Genomic DNA, 25647 nt, shown 5'->3' with positions numbered 1-25647 from the left:
AATCCCTGTAGTTTGTACACTAAAACAACATGAATGGACAGCCCGATACACAGACATCATCATTCTGCCACCACAATCTTCCTTCACCTAATCCAGTAGTGTTTTGGGTAGCTTGTTGAGTTGGCTAATATCAGATTTGCTGGGCATCAGGGTTATGATGGAAACAGAGTTTAAGAGTCATGCAATTTGTTGATCCTGATGATCAGTCCTATCTAGTCTAGGAAGACTACTCTGCGACGGCTGTTGTGCGAGTGTGACCCCAGATATCCTTCAGAAAGACAGGGCCTGGTAGGGCCCCATTGCAAAACAGAGTGCAAAGCTTTTGAATTAATATCTAATGCGAGATTATAGACAACTCTTTATTCCAGTATTCAAATCACCAGTTTAATTAGAATGAGAGAGATGATGTTTTCTCTCAGTTCTGCGTAGGCCTCTATTGTCAGAACGTTAATGCCTTTTGTTGACGTTCAAATCCCAAACCATAACAAACCACTGGCAGTTGACCTTGGGGTCGGTCCGATAACCTTGGAAACCAAAACTATTTATTTGCAGTAAATGTTTTTGAGCCTTATGTTACAGTTTGGCTTCTGGGGGCAGAACTTTAATTACATTACATTTTCATAGAAAACAAATGTGAGAAATGCTTTTTCTCATTCGTACGTGAATTGAGCATGGTGTTGATTGCTCCCCTCAGGGGCTAACTAGTTAATGAGGTATGAATGACACATTGTGTTGAAGGCACCTGTCTGTCATTACAGACGCAAACAAGTGAAATAGTTACCCTGCAGACAATATAACTGTTAGATCGAAGGGTGTTGTTTATGCTAATTCTACTGTATTTCACAGATTATGTATATACAGTGGGGCAAAAAGTATTTAGTCAGCCACCAATTCTGCAAGTTCTCCCACTTAAAAAGATGAGAGAGGCCTGTCATTTTCATCATAGGTACACTTTAACTATGACAGACAAAATGAGAAAAGCAATCCAGAAAATCACCTTGTAGGATTTTTAATGAATTTATTTGCAAATTATGGTGGAAAATAAGTATCTGGTCACCTACAAACAAGCAAGATTTCTGGCTCTCACAGACCTGTAACTTCTTCTTTAAGAGGCTCCTCTGTCCTCCACTCGTTACCTGTATTAATGGCACCTGTTTGAACTTGTTATCGGTATAAAAGACACCTGTCCACAATCTAAAACAGTCACACTCCAAACTCCACTATGGCCAAGACCAAAGAGCTGTCAAAGGACACCAGAAGCAAAATTGTAGACCTGCACCAGGCTGGGAAGACTGAATCTGCAATAGGTAAGCAGCTTGGTATGAAGAAATCAACTGTGGGAGCAATTATTAGGAAATGGAAGACATGCAAGACCACTGATAATCTCCCTCGATCTGGGGTTCCACGCAAGATCTCACCCTGTGGGGTCAAAATGATCACAAGAACGGTGAGCAAAAATCCCAGAACCACACGGGGGGACCTAGTGAATGACCTGCAGAGAGCTGGGACCAAAGTAACAAAGCCTACCATCAGTAACACATTACGCCGCCAGGGACTCAAATCCTGCAGTGCCAGACGTGTCCCCCTTCTTAAGCCAGTACATGTCCAGGCCCATCTGAAGTTTGCTAGAGAGCATTTGGATGATCCAGAAGAAGATTGGGAGAATGTCATATGGTCAAATAGAACTGTTTGGTAAAAACTCAACTCGTGGTGTTTGGAGGACAAAGAATGCTGAGTTGCATCCAAAGAACACCATACCTACTGTGAAGCATGGGGGTGGAAACATCATGCTTTGGGGCTGTTTTTCTGCAAAGGGACCAGGACGACTGATCCGTGTAAAGGAAAGAATGAATGGGGCCATGTATCGTGAGATTTTGAGTAAAAACCTCCTTCCATCAGCAAGGGCATTGAATGAAACGTGGCTGGGTCTTTCAGCATGACAATGATCCCAAACACACCGCCCGGGCAACGAAGGAGTGGCTACAATGTGATTTTCTGGATTTTTTTTCTCATTTTGTCTGTCATAGTTGAAGTGTACCTATGATGAAAATTACAGGCCTCTCTCATATTTTTAAGTGAGAGAACTTGCACAATTGGTGGCTGACTAAATACTTTTTTGCCCCACTGTATCATTGAGTGAATTGACATTTTCAGCACATACTAAGTACTACTAACATGGTAGGACTGAGAAAGCATCCTTTTTGGCAGATTCAATGAACAGTGGTGTATCAGGAAAGCCACAGCATCTGTTGCATGAAATAACAATGATCCAAATGTCCCAGACAAACAATGCTAATAGACAGCATGGACCGTGCCCAACTCAGGTAAAAGGCCAAGTGGGTGTGTCACAGCCTGAAGTATTCAGATGCTTCCTGCCAGATGAACTCTCTCTCTCTCTCTCTCTCATTTATATATATATATATATATATATATATATATATATATATATATATATATATATATTCCTGTGTGAGTGCTACTATGCCTCAGTGAAGCACATCCCTCCTCCAGAGTGAGCAGTCATAATGGAGGCAGGGGCCACTCCAGAGAGCCTGGGCTGTGCTGGACACACGTACACTACGCTGGGGTATGGATGGACACACTCAGAACCAGGGGGGTAATCGGCATGTCTAGCAGCCAGCCAGGCAGAAATTTTAAATGAGGTGTCTTTTCCGAAAACATCCAGGACAGCTAGACATTTGGCAAAGGAGTCTGGTGAGAAGCATTACACCTGTTTCTTTGAAAAGGTGGGAGAGGGTGTGTGTTTGAGGACAAGAGTGAGGCTCACAGAGCAGGTACCACTATGACTCATTTTCTGCGACAAAGAGAGACAACGAGAGAGAAAGAGAGAGAGAGAGAGAATACCGCTCCCTTTAACTCAACTGAAGTGCCAATAAAGTCCAACTCTTTCCCCTCCATCCATTATTTTCCTCCTTCCCCAGGCTCTGAGTGAGATAGCCAATCAGAAGTGACCATGAAGCCCCAGCAGCATCCCTACTAGCAGCCTGCTAACAACAGTCTGAGGAGAACTGAAGTGTTGGAGGACCATTCAACACAATGACTGATGGATCCATCACAGGACCAGTCAAATCACACACTGGGGGCTCAAACTTTCACACCTCCCTTTTCTATCCGTTATCACGGCACAGAGAACTTTTACCATCTCTCTCTTCCTCTTGCTCTCTCTTGCACTCTTTCACTCTCTCTTTCTCAAGATCTCAAGAGGCCCTTCGGACAGTGACACGGCTTAAACGACAGCGTCATTATCCAGACAGGAACAGATAGCGAGACAATCCTGCCGGAGAAGACTAAACAATCCACTGCCTATTACAGCAGCTTCGGGTTGAGAGATGAGGAGAGGAGGGGAAAGAGGAGAGAAGGAGAGGAGAGGAAAGAGACGAGAAGAAGATGGCTCTGCAACTTGTTTCACTGAGTTCACGAAGCAGATGAACCAGCTTTAAGAGCGACAATTCTGAAAGGAAAATGTGCAATTTTGCAACTAAAATGCCTCTTCTTCCTCTTCCCTATTCACACACAACCTCAGTGGAATCATCATGACAGCAGGCTGAAAATACAGACAACTCTGCCCCCCCCCTTCCCCCACCTCCAAATCAATGGCCAAGTTGCTCTGAATTGTACAGCATGCTTGGTGGGGTTCACTGTTCAAGTCAACTGCTCTCTGGTATGGACCCATAGCCGTAAAATGCATCTAGGTGCCTGGCATCATCATGGTTACCTCCTTGTTATAGGTGCTATTTTCTCTGTGGGTGGCTGAATGGTCAGGATGGATGACAGGGTACAACTGTACTAGTGGGCTGATTCAAGCCTTTCTGAGTTTGAGGATGGTGTATTGCGTGTTCAGACAAACTAGGTCTGTGTCTGAAATGGCAACCTATTCCCTATTTAGTGCAATACTTTTGACCAGACACTAGGATGGTCAGGGCCTCAACAGGACAGCCTATTCCCAGATCTCTTTGCAGGTTGACGACGTGTGTTGGGATGAGTCTTGTCCTGGAGGCAGAACTGTGCTATTTCCACTAGATGTGCCAGCTGTAAAGTCAAAATTGGCTACATTGTAAAAATTCCTGAAAATAAACATTAGCTTTTTGGTCTTAATTTAAGGCTAGGGTTAGGAATTACTGAAAACAGTTGGCTACGGTTATGGTTTGGTTTAAAATCAGAAATTATGACTTTGTGGCTGTGCCAGCTAGTGACCACTCTGCAGAGCTGCCTCCAGAACAAGATTAATGATGAAAGCAATAACCTACGATCTGTTTGTGCTGTATAGCCAACTCCTATGGTCGTGGAATGACAATGACCATAGAAGTTAGCAAGACAGCACAATCTGATCTGGGACCAGGCTATCACTGGGAGGCTCAGATGAGATATTAGGCTACTTGGCGTCTCCAGGGTGGAGGAATGGAGGTTCCGTGCCTCAGATCTCTGGATGGAATGTGAGAGGAGATGATTCTGAGGTGATACTCTGGCACCACCTCTTATCATGCTAGATTATCTCTCCTACAGGCCTCATTTGATGGATAGATGTGAGATGTGATACTGGCCACTGGGACAGAGGTGACAAAGAGGATGATAATGACAGAGAGCCTTTTACAGTTTCTCTCTCCAACACCTTGAGTATGATAATGATCACGTTTGTCAAACAACAACTGGGACAAACTCAGTGACATGTCCAGTCCTTCAACAGCAATAGCACGGTGACTGTTTCCTTTACTCTAAATTATACAGTCAGGGGCCTCACTGCCAGTCAGGGGACTTTTTTCGGCATGAGATCCGTTTTGGCGTTTAAGCCTTTTCAAAGAAGAGGGGCACGGTATGGCGGTCAACACACTGCCACCAGAAACATCTTAAGAGGATGGGGAAGGGGCCCCTAAATGAGGATGGAACACCATGCTCCAGTGAAGTGCACCAGCTTCAGAGGCTAGAAAGGCCAAGAAGATGCCCCTGATCCTGATCCCTTCTCCCTGCTCAGACACACACACACACACACACATCACCCCAGCCAGATTAAAAGGCCCCCATCCCGTGTGCAACCCACCCCACCCCTCCACAAGGTGACTTGGCTCAGTGACCGCTCCACCACCCTGTGATAAAACGTTCATCAATCACTGGGACTAATCTCAGGTTCAGCCTGACACCTTCATTGTTCCGGCATTTCTATAGCTGCTCCCCCCACATAAAGGGTTATACTGCCACCTATGCAAAGCAAATGGACCGTCTGCTCTCCATCTGTGAGAGTCATCCTAAAGTGGGTGAAGTATGCCTTTGATGTGCAGTAGGCAGCACTGACATCAGTCTAAGGATTATCTGGTAGCTGTAAGCACACTAAAGGTAGGTAGGTATGAATGGAGCTGAGTGAAAGGATATTTTTGATTCAGGTAACTAACCATTAGAGATACTGAATAGGTCTTGAGAATGGCCTTGTGCTGAAACGGTGACATTGAATAGTCTTAACGATATCCCCTGCTCTTTTCTACTGATTCATTCATATCTGAATCTGGAAATGGAAAATTGAATAATTTGAAAAAAATAGTCCTCCTTGGCTTCCAGCCCTCCATCTGGACCCCGGTGAACCTCATGATCATATTAATAAACTGGCCCGTGAAAGAAGACCATTTCAGGTGATAATGCTGCACTGCAATAAAAAGCAGGTTATAGGGGCCCCAGGAAACGTTCATATGACCCATCGATTTTAGAGAGGTTTGGGCATATTTCCAATAATAAGTAAAACCTCTAGCTCTCACTTCACCATTTATTTCCGTCTTCCTTTCCACACACTGAACAGAATTTATTTGACCAACCTATCTATTCGTGGCCCTTGGAAAGGTTAACAAAAACACCTTCTCCTGAAATAAACAGCCATTTGAGTGTTATCCTCCCTCCTTCACTCTGCATGTCTAGTTCTCACTATGGAGAACACCTTGTTTCTTAACCCGCTGCATAGATGAACAGAGAAGATAAAGGGGATATCCCTGTACACACTGTTCTCTCTGTCTGTGTTATGTGTGTATGTGCATTTGAGTGTGTGTAAACCAACCAACATGTGGAATTATTGAAGCTGGCAGCCAGAAAGATTGAAATGAAAAGTGTTTATCTCCTTGTCTACTGGTATGTTTGTCAAACGGTGCTGGCATCAACATAAAGCATCTCTGTTTCTCTCTGTATAGCAGGGTTCTCCAACAGGTGGAACACAAGCTATCAGTAGCTCGCAGCCCACTTATGAGTAGCTCGCCAATCAATTCCAGAAAGTATGTGCATTTTGTCATGTGTTCCATTGCAAACTGTCGTAAACATAAAGCGCCAGGCTACTATCCAATCAAAGCCACATTGACATTATCCCACCCCTGGCTACCTACTATTGGTTTAAACAGCCAATTAATTTCCAGCAATATTGCCCTTGTCTGTTGTCGATGCTAATGATAGCCGTCTTGTGGGTAGACAGAAATACTTTCCCCAAAAACCTTCGCAATTAAATGTTAACTGTTAAATACAAAATAGGCTTACCTGACAGAACTATTTCATGATTATTTGTATCAATTGTGTTGCCATTGTTTTGCAAACTGTCATGACATGTGCTGAAGCAGTGGGCCTAACAGCAGAAACATCGCTAGATTGACACAGTTCCTCTCTTGCTAAATGTGCAATTAAAGGGGAATGACACCAAAGATAATTTGAATGACTTTTTTCCAGGCCTCAAAAACGGTCTTCTGATGTGATTTAAGCATTGACATCAACTCTGAACATCCACATCCGTTGTGTCAGAATTTGGGAAAATAGAAAAGATAATTCTATGGGGCTGTCTTGCCAAAATATTGTTTATTAACCACTATCTTACTAGGTACAGTATATTGATGTAAAACACATCTCTAGTACACCAAGGACCCGGTGAAGAGTTTCAGGGTAGAGGAGAAAAGAATAATGTGCCTATTTGAAAGCTATAAAAAAATGTTGCTTGCGATATGTTTAATCTTTTTTAAGTAGCTCTCCTGCCAGAAAAGGTTGGAGACCCCTGCTGTATAGCGTGATATGAGAGATGGCTATAAGCTTGTCTGTACCAAGGGCTGCTCCTCCCTGTAACCTGTTAGTCTTGTAGTCTGTTCAGTCATTCGCTTCACTGATTTAATCATAATGGGTGTACAGTTTCACACTGATCCCTTTGGCAAAACATTCTTAGGTCAAACAATTTCATCCAAACTTTGGTTCAAGAAGAGCCTTTAGGTCATGAAACTATGCATTATAGAGGTGAAAGGATTGAGAGTGTTATAAATGGGGTATCTAAGACCAATGTTATGTCGAGTAATAAAATGGGTTTAAGTCTACTGTAAATAATCAAGTTTGCATACATTCGTTAGAGGAAGGGCCTCGTGAATGGCTCTGTCCAATCAGGAGGGTGTGTACAGTGTACAGTATATTAAGACTTACCTTGGAAGGTGACCACAGGGTGTTCTCTCCGGGTACACTCCGGCCGGGATAGGTACTGGGGGGGCGGGCGTGGGGGCGGGTGGGGAGGGCAGCATGGGTTTCTGGGACAGTGCGATGGGGAGGGGCAGCAGAAGCAGGGGGAGGAGCAACAGGCCAGGCACAGACAGGGGGGGCAGCGTTCCGTGGCAACGCTGCTGTCATGGTGATGGGGGCGGAGCCTTTCCTCTAACTGCCAAGGTGGGCCTCTGGGATACAACTGTGAGAAAATAAGGGAAGAAAGAGAGAGTGTTTGAAAAAGAAGATGTGTTGCAAAGAGTCTGTGGTTGCATGATAACACTTCTGGTTCCTGACACATAAGTACAATCCCGGAGACTGGTGTTTCTTCTGAAACTCGTCAGTCTACTCTTGTTCTGAGAAATGAAGGCTTTTCCATGTGATAAATTACCAAGGAACTGAAGATCTCGTACAACGCTGTGTACTACTACCTTCACAGAACAGCGCAAACTGGCACTAACCAGAATAGAAAGAGGAGTGGGAGGCCCCGGTGCACAACTGAGCAAGAGGACAAGTACATTAGAGTGTCTAGTTTGAGAAACAGACGCCTCACAAGTCCTCAACTGGCAGCTTCATTAAATAGTACCCACAAAACACCAGTCTCAATGTCAACTGTGACTCCGGGATGCTGGCCTTCTAGGCAGAGTTCCTCTGTCCAGTGTCTGTGTTCTTTTGGCCATCTAAATCTTTTCTTTTTATTGGCCAGTCTGAGATAAGGCTTTTTCTTTGAAACTCCGCAACTTTTCTTTGCAGCTTGTATTAGCTAACACAACGTGTCATTGGAACACAGGAGTGATGGTTGCTGGTAATGGGCCTCTGTACGCCTATGTTGATATTCCTAAAAAATCTGCCGTTTCCAACTACAATAGTCATTTACAACATTAAATTACAAATTTCTGATCAATTTGATGTTATTTTAATGGACAAAAAATGTGCTTTTCTTTCAAAAACAAGGACATTTCTAAGTGACCCCAAACTTTTGAACGGTGGTGTATATGAATATGAAACAAGGTGAAAAACAAAGAGACAGGTGAGAGAGTGAGGAGAGAAAATTGCAAACAGAGACACTTAAACACCGAGGAGCCATGTCTGTGAAGTACCTAACCCCTGACCTCACCATAATCGTTCAAAATACGCAATTAAACCTCAGAAGCTAATTTAACGGCTGATTAAAATCAGAAAATTGAATGAAAGGGTAGTGGATTGTTCAATGGAGTGCAAGTTACCATGAGTTAATGTACCAGAACACTGTGAGCTTCAAATCTATGGCTCATAGAAATGAGCTTAACACAAGAAAAACACTCTCTTCATACATTCTCTAGAGAGATCCCTATACTGAAAACAATGTTTTAAACTAATTGTTTTGAGTAGATAAAGCACATGAAGAACTGAAATATCTTAGTCATCATTTCATCCCAACACCTCTCACAGTACTTAAGTTGCCTAGGTATTGCTGCAATCTCAGTTCACATAAGCTCTCATTCTTAAAATGTAAATTTTTTAAGATAAAAGCATTCATGTTTTGACCTACTGGCCGAATGTTTTAACTTGAAGAGTGATAGTTGCGCCTTTTTGCCTTCATGTAAACTTTACATTTGGCTGCACTTCGCTGGCTCCAGGTCGGGTTAAGCACATAGTCTTTTCCTTCAGCCACACAGTAAAAAACTAAAAAGTCGATTCAACGTACAATTGTAAGGTAACCCGCTGCAATAGGATTGTGAATTTGCTGAACAACATTTGCAGACATAAACATTTTGTTGTGAGTTTTGCTCAACAACATCATTGTACGTTGAATCAAGCTCTTTTTTTTCAGTGCATTTCAGCTCAGCCACTCCAGAATAAACCGTGTTAAGCAGCCTTGAACAGTACCACACAATTCTCCACTTCCTCCTTCGTAGTAAATGTAATTTCCTGCAGACATAATATACAAGGGAATACAGCCTGGCTGAAACCTGTAGTCCATCATCACCCACCCTTGAGCCTTCTTACAATGTTACCATTGTGGCACGTAATACCAGTAAAGTAGATTAATAACTTACTTCCTGCTCTCACATTCACAGGGTTAGGTCTCCTTGTAATAGTATTCCTTTAAATGGACCGATCAATAACACATTACTAGGTTGGTTGAGTTTAAAATCAACCTTATTGCCCACAATCCATTAACCCACTCCCTCTCACTACAGCTGGTAACTAATTAGGCAAATGCACATGAGCTGCTGGGATGTTTGTCATTACAATACAGTAACAGTCAACACAACAGTCTCAGGGTAGATGCCAAGGAACACAGAAGTGCCACTAGACATACATCGAAAAGCCCTAAGCATACAGAAAACAGTTACAAGAAGGGATGGGTTACTTGGTGCAATATTCCTCATGTCAACCCTCGCTAGAACATCATTTGCGGTGAAAAGTGTGCAGTGAATCTGCGAGAAAGGAAAACACTACTGTTAGATACACTGCTATGTAAAGTATATTCAAACTTAAAGGTAGTCCCTACACTAAAATAGAACTGGTGTTAATTAAAATAGTGCTTGGCTGGTGTAGAGAGAGAAGACCAGGAGGGCCAGCAGCAGCTCTACCACCCATAGAGCAGTGCTGGTCTTGGCACAGACACAGTCAACTAGACCCATGGGTAAACGCTAACAGCAGGTGGAGGTGTGAGTGGGTGGACTAGGCTCCACTGGCACTTTGGGTGGACAGATGTGGTTTCATCAGTCTACATACACACATCATCAAATCACACACAAGTACGCACACACTCACACACATGTCTAACTCACAAAACTGGAGAATTAAAGCCTTGAACAGCTGGCCACAGTCCCCTCTGAGTCACAGCTAGCAGGCAGACCTGGCACCAAGCCTGTGTTTGCCTGGGTGAGTGTGTCCACCACTGCTCCTTTAGCAAGGACAATCAAAGAGGCCCACTACACTCTAAGAAAAAAGACATTGTTCTTCCAAGGGTTATCTTATGGGGACAGCCCAAAAAAACTTTTAGGTTCTAGATAACACCTTTTGTCTAAGAGTGTAGGACAGACCCTCTCTGTTGTTCTCCTGCTTGAACGCTACTTGCCAAATTGAAACCAAGGCGGTCGATTCTCTGTCAGCTGTCTATCCAACACTTTTACATCCCACTTGTGAATCCAAGCCTTCGCCACCACAGCTACACTTGTAGCTGTCAGTAAATTATCCATGGACTGTGGACAGTGTGCTCATGGCTTAGAGGGGAACTTCCAGGGGTTTTGACTAATGAATGCCCAGACACGTCCCCTGTCAATAGCCCTCTGACAATCGAGCAGAGTGACTACTGTTGGAAGCAGGAGGTACAATCCCTGAGATACACACACACACACACACACACACACACACACACACACACACACACACACACACACACACACACACACACACACACACACACACACACACACACACACACACACACACACACACACACACACACACACACACACACACACACACACACACACACACACACACACACACACACATAACAGACTGCCTGGCTGGGAGAAGGAGTCAGTCAGTAAATTATCCATGGACTGTGGACAGTGTGCTCATGGCTTAGAGGGGAACTTCCAGGGGTTTTGACTAATGAATGCCCAGACACGTCCCCTGTCAATAGCCCTCTGACAACCGAGCAGAGTGACTACTGTTGGAAGCAGGAGGTACAATCCCCCATATGCACACGACACACACACACACACACACACACACACACACACACACACACACACACACACACACACACACACACACACACACACACACACACACACACACACACACACACACACACACACACACACACACACACACACACACACACACACACACACAGGAGGTGGGAGGTCCAGTCATTGAGATTGCTCTGATTTCATATTGTCTCTCAGCTCAGTCAATGACATTGGATGCCATCCTGTAGCTATGGTAACAGTGAATATATTGAACAAGGTCTGAAGTAGATGGGGCCAGGTAGAGTAGAGTGTTTGCACTGAGCCCACAGCGTGTGTCAAGACACATCAGAGAAAACGTTCTGAAGAGAGAAAGAGCAGCTCAGAGATTGATGATGTATTGTAGGCCATGAAAATACCCTCATAGGAAAAGCATCTAAAGCGAGGGAGGTACATCTTCTAGACCAAAATGCTAAATATGTTTTCCCTACCCACTAAGTGATACCCACATACTGCGTATCTAAAAGCAAGGTGAGAGAGAGTGAAGTCTGATTAATGCCATGAAATGTAAATAGTTGCGTAGCTTGGATGGTGCAATAGCAGGCAAAGGGCCCTGGAGAATAGCCTATGAGTAGAGACACTTTATAGCTTGTCTTCTTTCCCTTGTTCATATTCTCTTTCTCTGCTGTGTGTGGGTTGGGGTGGGGTGCATCTTTGGGGTGGGGTGCCCCCCCCAGTCTTTCAGACCTTTTAAATGCAACAGCCTCACTCAAAATGTTGCCTTTTCACTCAAACAAAAGCAACGAACAGGAAGGGAGAGGCGGAGCAGATGAATGGAGGCCATAAAAACTCCTTCAAAACACTCTTGACTTTTAATAATATCAGAGGGCTTTTATCCCATTCCACAAGGCCGCTGGGCCAGCAGGTGTGTCAGACAGTTTCTCTCTCCCTACCAGCCATAAAGGTTTAGGATGAATCACTGGCTCTCCTCTCCGGCTCCACTCTTCGCCATACCGGAGACGGATGATTTAGGGCCCTGAGCGCCCATGCCTGCACCTTCCCTCATCCGGATGGTGATGGGTCTACTCTCTACCCTGTTGCCCAGGGGACTGCTTCTAATTACAACTCAATAGAAAGTCCTTCAACCAAATCTCATCTGAATCAATTAGGACACTGATTAAATTGCTTCCAGCCCATTGAGAAGACAATGTCTGTGTCCCAAATGGCACCCTATTTCCTATGCAGTGCACTACTTTTGACGAAAAATAGGGAATAGGGTGCCATTTGGGATGCATACAATCACTGGTGCTGTTCATAAAAAACAAGGTAGGCTACCTACCCCATATCAGAGAAATAAAGTGTTTCACTGCGAATGAACGGATGTAGCTATTGATGTTTACGCTTCAAGAAAATAACAAGAAAAAAATAATCGAAATTAAATTGGTAATTTCCTTTGGGAAAGTCTCCATGGAGAACTGGTTCCACTCCAATGGGTTCTTTGATGCATTTGATCTTAAGTTATGTTGAGTGGATGTGATTGTTAAGCATCTTATATCAGGATGTACAGTATTATTGAGGCCCCATGAGCAGTAAGTGTATGAAAAATGTGCTGTTCTCACTAAGCCTTCTGTTGCACACACATGTACACACACACACACACAAAAACATACACGCACACACAACCACAAGCTCACACAAACACACTAACCTCGACATTAGCTTTAGTACCAGTGGAATACTAACACCAGCTCATCAGATCAGAAGATGCTCCCAGGTATCTGATTTGTGGCAGAAGAAATACAGCACTTGTTTCTCAATTAAACCTACATCATAAAACGTTTCTCAATTAAACCTACATCATATCACGTTTCTCAATTCAACCTACATCATATCACGTTTCTCAATTAAATCTACATAATATCCACGTTTCTCAATTAAACCTACATAATATCACGTTTCTCAATTCAACCTATATAATATCCACGTTTCTCAATTCAACCTATATAATATCGCATTACTCAATTCAACCTATATAATATCACGTTTCTCATTTCAACCTATATAATATCACGTTTCTCAATTCAACCTACACTACCGTTCAAAAGTTTGGGGTCACTTAGAAATGTCCTTATTTTTTAAAGAAAAGCTTCTTTTTTTGTCCATTAAAATAACATCAAATTGATCAGAAATACAGTGTAGACATTGTTAGTGTTGTAAATGACTATTGTAACTGGAAATGGCAGATATTTTAGGAATATCGACATAGGCATACAGAGGCACATTATCAGCAACCATCACTCCTGTGTTCCAATGGCACGTTGTGTTAGCTAATCCAAGTATATCATTTTAAAATGATTGATCATCACTAGAAAACATTTTTGCAATTATGTTAGCACAGCTGAAAACTGTTGTTCTAATTAAAGAAGCAATAAAACTGGCCTTCTTTAAACGAATGAAATAGTACCCGCAAAACACCAGTCTCATCGTCAACAGTGAAGAGGCGACTCTGGAATGCTGGCCTTCTTGGCAGAGTTCCTCTGTCCTACGTATGTGTTCTTTAGCCCATCTTAATCTTTTCTTGTTATTGGCCAGTCTGAGATATGGCTTTTCTTTGCAACTCTGCCTAGAAGGCCAGCATACCGGTGTCGCCTCTTCACTGTTGACGTTGAGACTGGTGTTTTGCGGGTGCTATTTAATGAAGCTGCCAGTTGAGGACTTGTGAGGCGTCTGTTTCTCAAACTAGACACTCTAATGTACTTGTCCTCTTGCTCAGTTGTGCCCCAGGGCCTCCCACTCCTCTTTCTATTCTGGTTAGGGCCAGTTTGCGCTGTTCTATGAAGGGAGTAGTACACAGCTCTGTACAATATCTTCAATTCCTTGGCAATTTCTCGCATGGAATAGCCTTCATTTCTCAGAGCAAAAATAGACTTTGTCTTTGTTTCTGGCCATTTTGAGCCTGTAATCGAACCCATAAATGCTCCAGACACTCAACTAGAAGGCCAGTTTTATTGCCAGTTTTATTGCTTCTTTAATCAGAACAACAGTTTCAACTGTGCTAACGTAATTACAAAAGGGTTTTTCATGATCAATTAGCCTTTTAAAATGATAAACTTGAATTAGCTAACACGCCTTGCCATTGGAACACAGGAGTGATGGTAGCTGAGAATGGGCCTCTGTAAGCCTATGTACACATTCCATAAAAAAAATCTGCTGTCTCCAGCTACAATAGGAATTAACAACTTTAACAATGTCTACACTGTATTCCTGATCAATTTGATGTTATTATAATTAACTTCTTCAGGATTGGTGGGTCCCCTGCAGGACGGTTGAGCTAACGTAGGCTAATGTGATTAGCATGTGGTTGTAAGTAACAAGAACGTTTCCCAGGACATAGACATATCTGATGTTGGCAGAAAGCTTAAATTCTTGTTCATCTAACTGCACTGTCCAATTTACAGTAGCTGTTAGAGTGAAAGAATACCATGCTATTGTTTGAGGAGAGTGCATAGATTTGAACATGAAAAGTTATTAATAAACAAATTAGGCACATTTGGGCAGTCTTAATACAACATTTTTTTAACAGAAATGCAATGGTTCCTTGGATCAGTCTTAAACTTTGCACATACACTGCTGCCATCTCGTGGCCAATATCTAAATTGCACCTGGGCTGGAATAATACATGATGGCTTTTATCTTGCATTTCAAAGATGATGATACAAAAAATACAAAAGAAACGGTTGTTTTTTTCTTTGTATTATCTATTACCAAATCTAATGTGTTAGATTCTCCTACATTCCTTTCACATTTCCACAAACGTCAAAGTATTTATTTTCAAATAGTACCAAGGAAATGCATATCCTTGCTTCAGGGCCTGAGCTACAGGCAGTTAGATTTGGGTATGAAAAATTTAATTGAAAAAAAAGGGCCAATGCTTCTGCTTTTCTTTCATGTGATTTTCTTTCAAAAGCAAGGACATTTCTAAGTGGCCCTAAGCTTTTGAACGGTAGTGTACCTAATCTCCACATTTCTCAAATAAATCTACATAATATCCACATTTCTCAATTAAAACCATTTGATTACCCACATAATCAAATGTTGTTTTAAAAAAAAAAAAAATTAGGTGCTGCACACTTCACTTCCCGCTTGTCGTGTTTATTGTTCCCTTATAGGGAAATAACTACGGTAAGCAAACACACACAGCAAGAGCGCAAAGCATACCAACCTACTGTATAGCCCCAAGAGAAATCTAGGCAGTAAGAAGACATATCTATAGCCTACTAACTATTACCACACTATAGCATCTGAAAACATTTACCAATTATACGTTCAACTAACACTGTCTTTTACCACCTGAACTCATAAATAACTAGTAGGCATGAGGCACCACACTCCCCCTCCACACACACACGAACAAACATATTGCTACCATATTCTCATCCCTATTCAGCCTCCCCCTGTCTCCTCCCTCCTCACCCTTTCTCCCCAAGGGGTTTGGTCCCGTCGGCAGTTACATTGACCATGTCTAATTCTACTCAATAGCTGAACCTCACCAATCTTTTTAATGCCTGCTCTGAGATGGCCTATAGGGGTCTGGGCAATGGGCGATGGGAGGGGGGCAATGAGGCCCGTTAAGAGCCAAAGAGGAGGGGAGCAGGAGGGGGGTAATATGTAGGCTACACACTTGGGGAAGACCATAGGAATGTGGGACAAGATGAGGAAGGGCTGATAGAAAATGACCTTTTTGGTAAAAGGGTGATGGGAGGGTAGTAGAAATCTTTTATTGAGTCGCCTTGCTCACACTTGAGTAGGTCCGTTAAAACAGAAGAAATGGCTTTCCAAGGAATGTGCTTGAATTACATCTGACCTCGGAGTCTCGGACACAGAAAAGAGCATTGGGACTGAGCATAGGAATAAACATTCTATTTTTAATTCTATGGGAGTGACGGCATTGACAGGACGTGATGGGGTTGTAACAAATAATATGGAATGTCATTTATTTGACTGTGATCTATCCAGGCACAAAGCCCCAGACAACAAAATAATATGATTGTGTGTCTGTCTGCACTTTGCATTCTCCAGAGTGGAAACAGTCCACAGAGTACAAAGTGCATATCTTCGTCTTTGTGTAGTGCTACAGAATGTGTGTCTGTGGGCTGTGTCTTTTTGGGAAGTGAGTACTCATACACAGCAGCCAGTAGAATCTCAGGGAGGGCAATCATCACTTGCTGTCTGTCTACATCAGTGAAAGCACCCAGTGGCCTTGCTGCCAATCTGAAAATCCAAGTGTTGAAGAGCCTATTACACTCTTACAGTTTCCCCAGACTGGTGTGGTTACGTATTCTAGCACTGCTTCAGAGTCTGTCTGCATCCCAAATGAAATCCTATTTCTTATAGTGCACTAATTTTGACCAGGGACCTATGCCTATGGGCCCTGGTCAAAAGTAGTGCACTATATAGGGAATATGGTGCCATTTGGGACACAGGCTTTGAGTGAGAAGAACTTGCATTGCACCACTCAGACTCCAACACACAGACTCCAGAAGAAAAGTCCTGATAGTAATCGCAGATTGCACCCCTTAACGTTGCCTTATTTATATTGTAACAAAACAACTTGTTACAGCACATCCAGGGTTTTATTATGGTGTGTGAAGCACAGTTCAAAGAGTCAAAATAGGCTCCAACAATGAAGAAATTCAATTTTGATTAGGATACAAAGGCTTGAGGCGAGAGGGCCACTTATTAAACTGTTCTTAACGTCCAATCACACTGCCCCCTAATCACACTGCCCTCCAATCACACTGCCCTCCAATCACACTGCCCTCCAATCACACTGCCCTCCAATCACACTGTCCTCCAATCACACTGCCCCCTAATCACACTGCCCTCCAATCACACTGCCCTACAATCACACTGCCCTCCAATCACACTGCCCTCTAATCGCACTGTTCTCCAATCACACTGCTCTCCAATCACACTGCTCTCCAATCGCACTGCTCTCCAATCACACTGCCCTCCAATCACACTGCTCTCCAATAACACTGCCCTCCAATAACACTGCCCTCCAATCACACTGTCCTCCAATCACACTGTCCTCCAATTACACTGCCTTCTAATCACACTGCCCTCCAATAGCACTGTCCTCCAATCACACTGCCCTCCAATCACACTGCCCTCCAATCACACTGTCCTCCAATCACACTGCTCTCCAATCACACTGCTCTCCAATCACACTGCTCTCCAATCACACTGCCCTCCAATCACACTGCTCTCCAATAACACTGCCCTCCAATAACACTGCCCTCCAATCACACTGCCCTCCAATCACACTGCCCTCCAATCACACTGTCCTCCAATCACACTGCTCTCCAATCACACTGTCCTCCAATAACACTGCCCTCCAATCATACTGCCCTCCAATAACACTGCCTTCCAATAACACTACCCTCCAATCACACTGTCCTCCAATTACACTGCCTTCTAATCACACTGCCCTCCAATAGCACTGTCCTCCAATCACACTGCCGTCCAATCACACTGCCCTCCAATCACACTGCCCTCCAATCACACTGTCCTCCAATCACACTTCCCTCCAATCACACTGCCCTCCAATCACACTGCCCTCTAACCACACTGTCCTCCAATCACACTGCGCTCCAATCACACTGTTCGCCAATCACACTGCCCTCCAATCACACTGCCCTCCAATCACACTGCCCTCCAATCACAATGCCCTCCAATCACACTGCGCTGTGAGCAGCTAAATGGATTTGATATGGCATGTCATGTAGTGATAATTTGAGAACCGTTTGTATCATCAGACTCCAGATAGTAATGCTGTGTCTAGTCTAGAGTGATGTATGGTTGGTCAGAAGGAGGGAAAGGGTATCTGGGAGGGAAAGGGGAGGGAAAGGGTATTTGGGAGGGAAAGGGGAGGGAAATGGTATCTTCCAATCTTTGGGCCTGTCAGTGTGCCCCACACACACGCAGAGACGCATACACCCAGACACACAACCACAGAGCTCTCCACCCCAGTCTGATCTGTAATAACACACAGTGTCTGTCCATCAAAATATCTATTATTGGCATTAGTTGGCAGAGAACCTCACATTCTCGTATTCACAGTCTCATATTCCCTACATAGTGGATTACTTTTGACCAGGGCCATTTGGGTGCCATTTGGGACACAGAGAGAAGTCACATCAAGTGCATATCTCAAGTTTACCTGATACCTCTTCATTGTGCACAGTCTATGAGCCTTTACTGAGAGAATTTTAACCCTGGGGCTTGTTTTGATTTGTTTGGGTGGTTTTGCAGGTAGTGTTTTAAACAAACGGTTAAAACCTTCAAAATGAAATAGTTAAACAAGAGGTTATGCTGTACAGGAGATACTGCTGCTAGATCCTCTAATTAAACTGTTTTTAAAAATACCTTGTTGGAACTTGGAATTGGGAAAGATCCGCTCCTCAACAACTTGCCTTGAACCACTGAGTCCACTGAGAATCACTGAGCCAATCCTTTGATGTGTTCCATATTAACCTCTCACAGTTTGAGTCAACATACCATTTCCAAATCTCTAAGCTCCAATGCAAAGCCTGTAGTATAGAGCATTGTCTTGCATTTGACTTGTCCCCATCGCGTTTGATTACTTCCAAAATTCACCCCGTTCTGAGAAAAAAAATGAAAATAGGCTGTGCTACTCTACTTCTATAAAAAAAAATATTAATGGTATCAAAATAAATTGTGTCATCAATTATTCTGAAAAGGCTTCCATCTAGGTCTCTCTCAGTGGTCAGTTTCTTCCCTAGGAAACACAAAGAGTACAAGTAACCAGGGGTGACGACCTCTGATTGTCCATCCCACAAAACCCAGGTTGTGAACAGGGTTGGAGAGGTCAACACCTTTCTCTCTTTTGTTCGATTTCTTGCTAGATCTCTCTCTCTCTGTCTCTCTCTGTCTCTCTCTGTCTCTCTCTCTCTCTCTCTCTCTCTCTCTCTCTCTCTCTGTCTCTCTCTCTCTCTCTCTCTGTCTCTCTCTCTCTCTCTCTCTCTCTCTCTGTGTCTCTGTCTCTCTCTCTCTCTCTCTCTCTGTCTCTCTCTCTGTCTCTCTCTCTCTCTCTCTCGATTATTTTAGACTCAATGTTCTTTCGGAAAGATAGGTGTGTGTGTGTTTCTGTGTCAGTATGAGTCAGTGTATAATTGTGTGTGTGTGAGCATTGAATGAAGGTTTTCCTTGCAGTCGTAACTCACTGCCATCCTGTCCACAAACCTCGGTAGAATTTAGAGCGTGAGTGCTGAGACAGGCGAGACAGACGAGAACTCATAAAGAACCTCCGTGAGGGCCGAGTCAGCTCTCTCTCTCTCTCTCTCTTGCTCTCTCTCTCTCTCGCAGGGATGGACCAATGAAGGACAAATGTTGAAGTGTCACCATCCTCACCATAATGGGAGACAGATGTGCCAGGGTTGTATGCCACAGCTGAAAAGAACTGATAACAGGAGCGTGTGATGTCAACAGGATGGCTGCGATACTCATACAAACAGATGTGGGTTGGGGTTACTTTGAATCTGCTTACAGCTTTGGAATTGGTCGATTAAAAAAAAGTCATAGCCTATCAGACAGGCTGTCTTGCTCACGTACACATGACCAACCTCCAGAGCCTCTCCTTGGAGCCATGCAATCCACCAAACACCATCATTTCAGCAGATTGTAGTGAATTATCACACCGTTTTACTGGGCTGCATGGCATTCTATGGGAGTGAAGCGGGAATTATGAGCCAATGATGCAGAGCCGGCTCAGCCTAATTAGCTGCTATCTCAAGGACAACAGAAGGAGTGCTGTTCTCATTAACTGGAGCGGACACAAAACAAAACAAAACACACACACAAGGGCCGCCAGACACTTTAAATGATGAGCAAATTGATTACAACAGACTTCAAAAGGACAGCTGCATAGATCAAAAGAGAACTCTTGATATGATTAACAAGACTCTGCACACTCCTGAATAGACTCATGAATGCACAGAGAAACAGCTGGATGGATGTACACATACACACACACACGCAGGAACGCACATGCACAGACACACACACACAGACACACCACCCACACATAATTTCCTTACAGCTAGGCTAATAATCTGAGGTATTGATGGCAATACAGTGTGTGTCTGCTGTGGACAGTGACCCAATGGACCAGGGGTCCAGGAGGCTGTGGACAGTAACCCAATAGACCAGGGGTCCAGGAGGCTGTGGACAGTGACCCGATAGACCAGGGGTCCAGGAGGCTGTGGACAGGGACCCGATAGACCAGGGGTCCAGGAGGCTGTAGACAGGGACCCGATAGACCAGGGGTCCAGGAGGCTGTGGACAGTGACCCGATAGACCAGGGGTCCAGGAGGCTGTGGACAGGGACCCGATAGACCAGGGGTCCAGGAGGCTGTGGACAGTGACCCGATAGACCAGGGGTCCAGGAGGCTGTGGACAGGGACCCGATAGACCAGGGGTCCAGGAGGCTGTGGACAGGGACCCGATAGACCTGGGGTCCAGGAGGCTGTGGACAGGGACCCGATAGACCAGGGGTCCAGGAGGCTGTGGACAGGGACCCGATAGACCAGGGGTCCAGGAGGCTGTGGACAGTGACCCGATAGACCAGGGGTCCAGGAGGCTGTGGTTGTTATTAATGGTACTGAGCCTCAGTCCTGATCCCATCAGCAGAAGGCGGCCTGGAGGGCAGACAGGGGGGCAATGGAAACACCCCCCATCAGAGAACCTGTCTTGTCCACTAGTACACACACACACACACACACACACACACACACACACACACACACACACACACACACACACACACACACACACACACACACACACACACACACACACACACACACACACACACACACACTAATTGAAGTGAACACACACATGCGTGCAGACACACACACAGAGACAGACAGGCAGACAGGGGGGCAATGAAAAGACCCTCTGTCAAGATCATGAGTGACCTGCCTGGGAGAGGCCTGGCTGAATTCAATCAAGTCTTAGCTACTTGGAGACACACACACGGAACAGACACACACACACACACACACACCCATGCTGAATCTCTTTAAGCCTGCAGAGGCTAAGCTTGTACGGCAGTGCAGTTCAGAGTAAGAGGAAAAGCCTTCCATGGGGACCTCAACATTCAGTCCCTTTTGTAATAGTTTTTCAACTTAGAACAACTGATTGAACTTCTGAGTCACCCAGGAAAGCACTATAAAATGAAGCGAAGCTACGCATTTCGCCATCACAATATTCAGAGAATCAAATGTAGCTTCAAGGACACGATGGGTCCTGTACTGTATAGTGGAGAAGTAGGCAGTACCGTAGTGGCATGAGAAAAATAGATGCCTCCACTCCAGACACTGAATGTCAACATGGTATGTCATCGTCACCAGTTTAAACAGTCAGATTAGGGATGCATCCCAAATGGCACCCTATTCAATTTATAGTGCACTACTTTTGAAAAGGACCCATAGCAGACAAATATTTAATGCCAATGTAATCTCACGTGCATATGTTTTATTTCCATCTCCCCTCTTTTCCAGAGCACTCCTCCTAATGCCTCATTATCAATTCAATTATGAATGGTCTCTAAGCATGGATCTCATTATAGAGAGGGTCCACTGGAGTGCACACACACACACACACACACACACACACACACACACACACACACACACACACACACACACACACACACACACACACACACACACACACACACACACACACACACACACACACACACACACACACACACACACACACACACACAGGTCCAGTGGAGCAGATGAAACAACATGCTTAATAGACACCAAGCACATACGGGCTGAGGAGTATGATATGATTGGAAAACAGATCATTGATACTGTACAATGAATTGATTGCACATCAAGAACTGAGTCCTTATGTCATGATTGTCCATTGAGGCATGTGTCCTAAAATGTCAACTACACAGTGGTCTGGTTTGATTATTCTCATAACATATATACAGTATATATGCTTCCCCACCCATACACAATGGAACCATTTCCTTGTACCAAACCGATCAATAAAAATCAGCATGATGAGACCGACTGGTATTGTTACTGAGTGAAAGGAGATACTGTTGTATCTCTAAGGGGAGGATGACACTGGTAGGACTGAATAATTAACAACTCTGAGGTCATGTAATGGCCTCATTGACACAGGCTCTAAGGCCTGTCATTCAGGCCTGTCTTTTCTGATTCTGTCCTAATCATTACATTTACATTTACATTTAAGTCATTTAGCAGACGCTCTTATCCAGAGCGACTTACAAATTGGTGCATTCACCTTATGACATCCAGTGGGACAGTCACTTAACAATAGTGCATCTAAAACTTAGGGGGGTGGGGTGAGAGGGATTACTTAACCTATCCTAGGTATTCCTTAAAGAGGTCATCACTCGTGCCACTTGGCTCTGCAAGACGATGGCAAACACACACATATTCATCCAAAAAGTTAATTAGTGTAGTAAAATACACAGCACTTATTCAACTGGAGGCGAGGTCAGGTCACCAGAGATTTACTGTAATGAAAAAAAAACATAATTCCAACCCTAATTTCACCCTCTCTATTTAAAAGAAAAACAGGGTGCTGGTGTTAAAAACGCGCACACACACACGCAAACACACACACGCAAACACACACACGCAAACACACACGCGCGCGCACACGCGCACACATGCAAACACACACACAGCCGAATGACTATTACATCAGAATTCAATATAAAACCTAGAGCATTCAAATTAAGTTCAGTTGATTTGGTGCTAACTAGTCCGTCTTCTCATTGTCTGTAGAAGCACTAACAGGACCGCATTCTCATGCCACTGAATCAGCCTGGCACTTACACACAGACAGACAGACTGACAGGTTCTGATGTCTGTGCATATATGTGCTCTAGCTTTGGCTTCCTGAAACCAAAGATAGACACACAAACACAACCTCATATTCACACACACACACACACACACACACACACACACACACACACACACACACACACACACACACACACACACACACACACACACACACACACACACACACACACACACACACACACACACACACACACACACACACACACACACACACACACACACACACACACACACACACACACACACGTCTGGTCCCTGTGCTGCGGCTGCTTGAAACCACAGGAGACATGGGCAGGCAGCCAGGTAGGAGGAGGTGGGAGGAAGCATTTCAATAAAGTGCCGCAATTTGGCTTCTCACTTTGTCAGAACACATTGATCACAGCAGAACAAACGGCAGGCTGATTTAGACCCTGGTGGCAGAGGATGGATGGATGGAGATGGAGGGATGGATGGAGGGAGGGATGGATGGATGGAGGGATAGAGAGAGAGATGCCGTACCACCCTGTTCCGACTCTACGGCCCCTTTATTGGATTTTGGCTGAAGGCATTAATCACTCAGAGCTATTGTGCTGCCCAGGGATCAAACACGCCACACCCCGAGGGAATGAACACACAACGTAGAATAAAACTGTCCCCCCTCCCAACGGCTCCAAAGGGCCTGTCTGGAAAGCTTTTGTCTTCCAAAATTAACGTTTTAGAAAACGCATACGTTCTAAAGGATGAAGAAATTGAATGACTTTGAGAAGTAGTCTGTCTAGTCAGTCTCCACCAGGAGAGCCCAGGACAGGACTGTATTCTCTCTGTCTAGTCAGTCTCCACCAGGAGAGCCCAGGACAGGACTGTATTCTCTCTGTCTAGTCAGTCTCCATCAGGAGAGCCCAGGACAGGACGGTATTCACTCTGTCTAGTCAGTCTCCACCAGGAGAGCCCAGGACAGGACTGTATTCTCTCTGTCTAGTCAGTCTCCACCAGGAGAGCCCAGGACAGGACTGTATTCACTCTGTCTAGTCAGTCTCCACAAGGGGAGCCCAGGACAGGATGGTAGTATCTCTCTGTCTAGTTCGTCTCCACCAGGGGAGCCCAGGACAGGACAGTAGTATCTCTGTCTGGTCAGTCTCCACAAGGGGAGCTCAGGACAGGACAGTAGTATATCTCTGTCTAGTCAGTCTCCACCAGGGGAGCCCAGGACTGGATGGTAGTATCTCTGTCTGGTCAGTCTCCACAAGGGAATCCCAGGACAAGACAGTAGTATCTCTCTGTCTAGTCAGTCTCCACCAGGGGAGCCCAGGACAGGATGGTAGTATCTCTGTCTGGTCTGTCTCCACAAGGAGAGGCCAGAACAGGACGGTATTATCTCTGTCTAGTCAGTCTCCACCAGGGGAGCCCAGGACAGGATGGTATTCTCTCTCTCGTCAGTCTCCACAAGGAGAGGCCAGTACAGGACGGTAGTATCTCTGTCTGGTCTGTCTCCACAAGGAGAGCCCAGGACAGGACGGTAGTATCTCTGTCTGGTCTGTCTCCACAAGGAGAGCCCAGGACAGGACGGTAGTATCTCTGTCTGGTCTGTCTCCACAAGGAGAGCCCAGGACAGGACGGTAGTATCTCTGTCTGGTCTGTCTCCACAAGGAGAGCCCAGGATAGGACGGTAGTATCTCTGTCTGGTCTGTCTCCACAAGGAGAGCCCAGGACAGGACAGTAGTATCTCTGTCTGGTCTGTCTCCACAAGGAGAGCCCAGGACAGGACGGTAGTATCTCTGTCTGGTCAGTCTCCACAAGGAGAGCCCAGGACAGGACGGTAGTATCCCTGTCTGGTCAGTCTCCACAAGGGGAACCCAGGACAGGACGGTAGTATCTCTGTCTGGTCTGTCTCCACAAGGAGAGGCCAGAACAGTACGCTATTATCTCTCTGTCTAGTCAGTCTCCACCAGGGGAGCCCAGGATGGGAAACTAGTCTGGGAAAGATGTACGCCTCTGAACAAGTTTCCTCAGACTCTAAAACCACCTTGAAACGGGACGCCTGCAACAGGTCTGTATGCCCGTGTTAGCCTGGGACAATGTCTAGACTAGGCCTTGGTTATTTGTAGGAGCTGCTTTGTTTTAAGAGTCCAATTGGAAGCTCAGTGACTGCACACACACACACACACACACACAAAAAAAACCCATTCCAGGGGGATCTTTAGACTGTGGTTGCACCTGCCACTCAAGGTCCTATTCCTCAATCCCCCTCACCTCTTCTTCCCACTTTCCTTGGATGCTCTCTGGAGTCTCTTCCTCACTGTCCATGTATCTCTCTCTGAGTACCATCGCTTCCTTTCATTCCCCTCTTTTAGATCCCCACTCCCTCTCTTCTGAGTGTTCTGAGGGGAAAGCTGTTGTCACACACACACACCACTTCTGATCAGGATTACTACTGGATTACAGCAGAACAATGCAATGTGTGCTGAGGAAAGGGAGAGTCAAACCCCAAACTATTTTATATCACAAAGGCTGCATTCAAAGGGCTTTGAAAACAT

General features: G+C 44.7%; 1 protein-coding gene across 1 annotated transcript in view; it reads right to left on the bottom strand.

The window, feature by feature from the left end:
* Nucleotides 1-21280, bottom strand: part of LOC124044424 (semaphorin-5B-like) — a 150660-nt gene extending 129380 nt beyond the window's left edge. Inside the window, exons 1-3 of the mRNA XM_046364063.1 lie at nt 21277-21280; nt 20406-20905; nt 7441-7696 (exon numbers count right to left, since the gene is read on the bottom strand). Coding sequence (XP_046220019.1) covers nt 7441-7696; nt 20406-20905; nt 21277-21280 — 760 coding nt within the window. The remainder of the gene's footprint in view (nt 1-7440; nt 7697-20405; nt 20906-21276) is intronic.
* Nucleotides 21281-25647: the final 4367 nt, after the last annotated feature.

This window comes from Oncorhynchus gorbuscha, linkage group LG09 (genome assembly GCF_021184085.1).
Source record: "Oncorhynchus gorbuscha isolate QuinsamMale2020 ecotype Even-year linkage group LG09, OgorEven_v1.0, whole genome shotgun sequence".
Lineage (NCBI taxonomy): Eukaryota > Metazoa > Chordata > Actinopteri > Salmoniformes > Salmonidae > Oncorhynchus > Oncorhynchus gorbuscha.
Note: the sequence above shows the minus strand (reverse complement) of the source record. Positions and strands in the feature narration are given on the sequence as shown.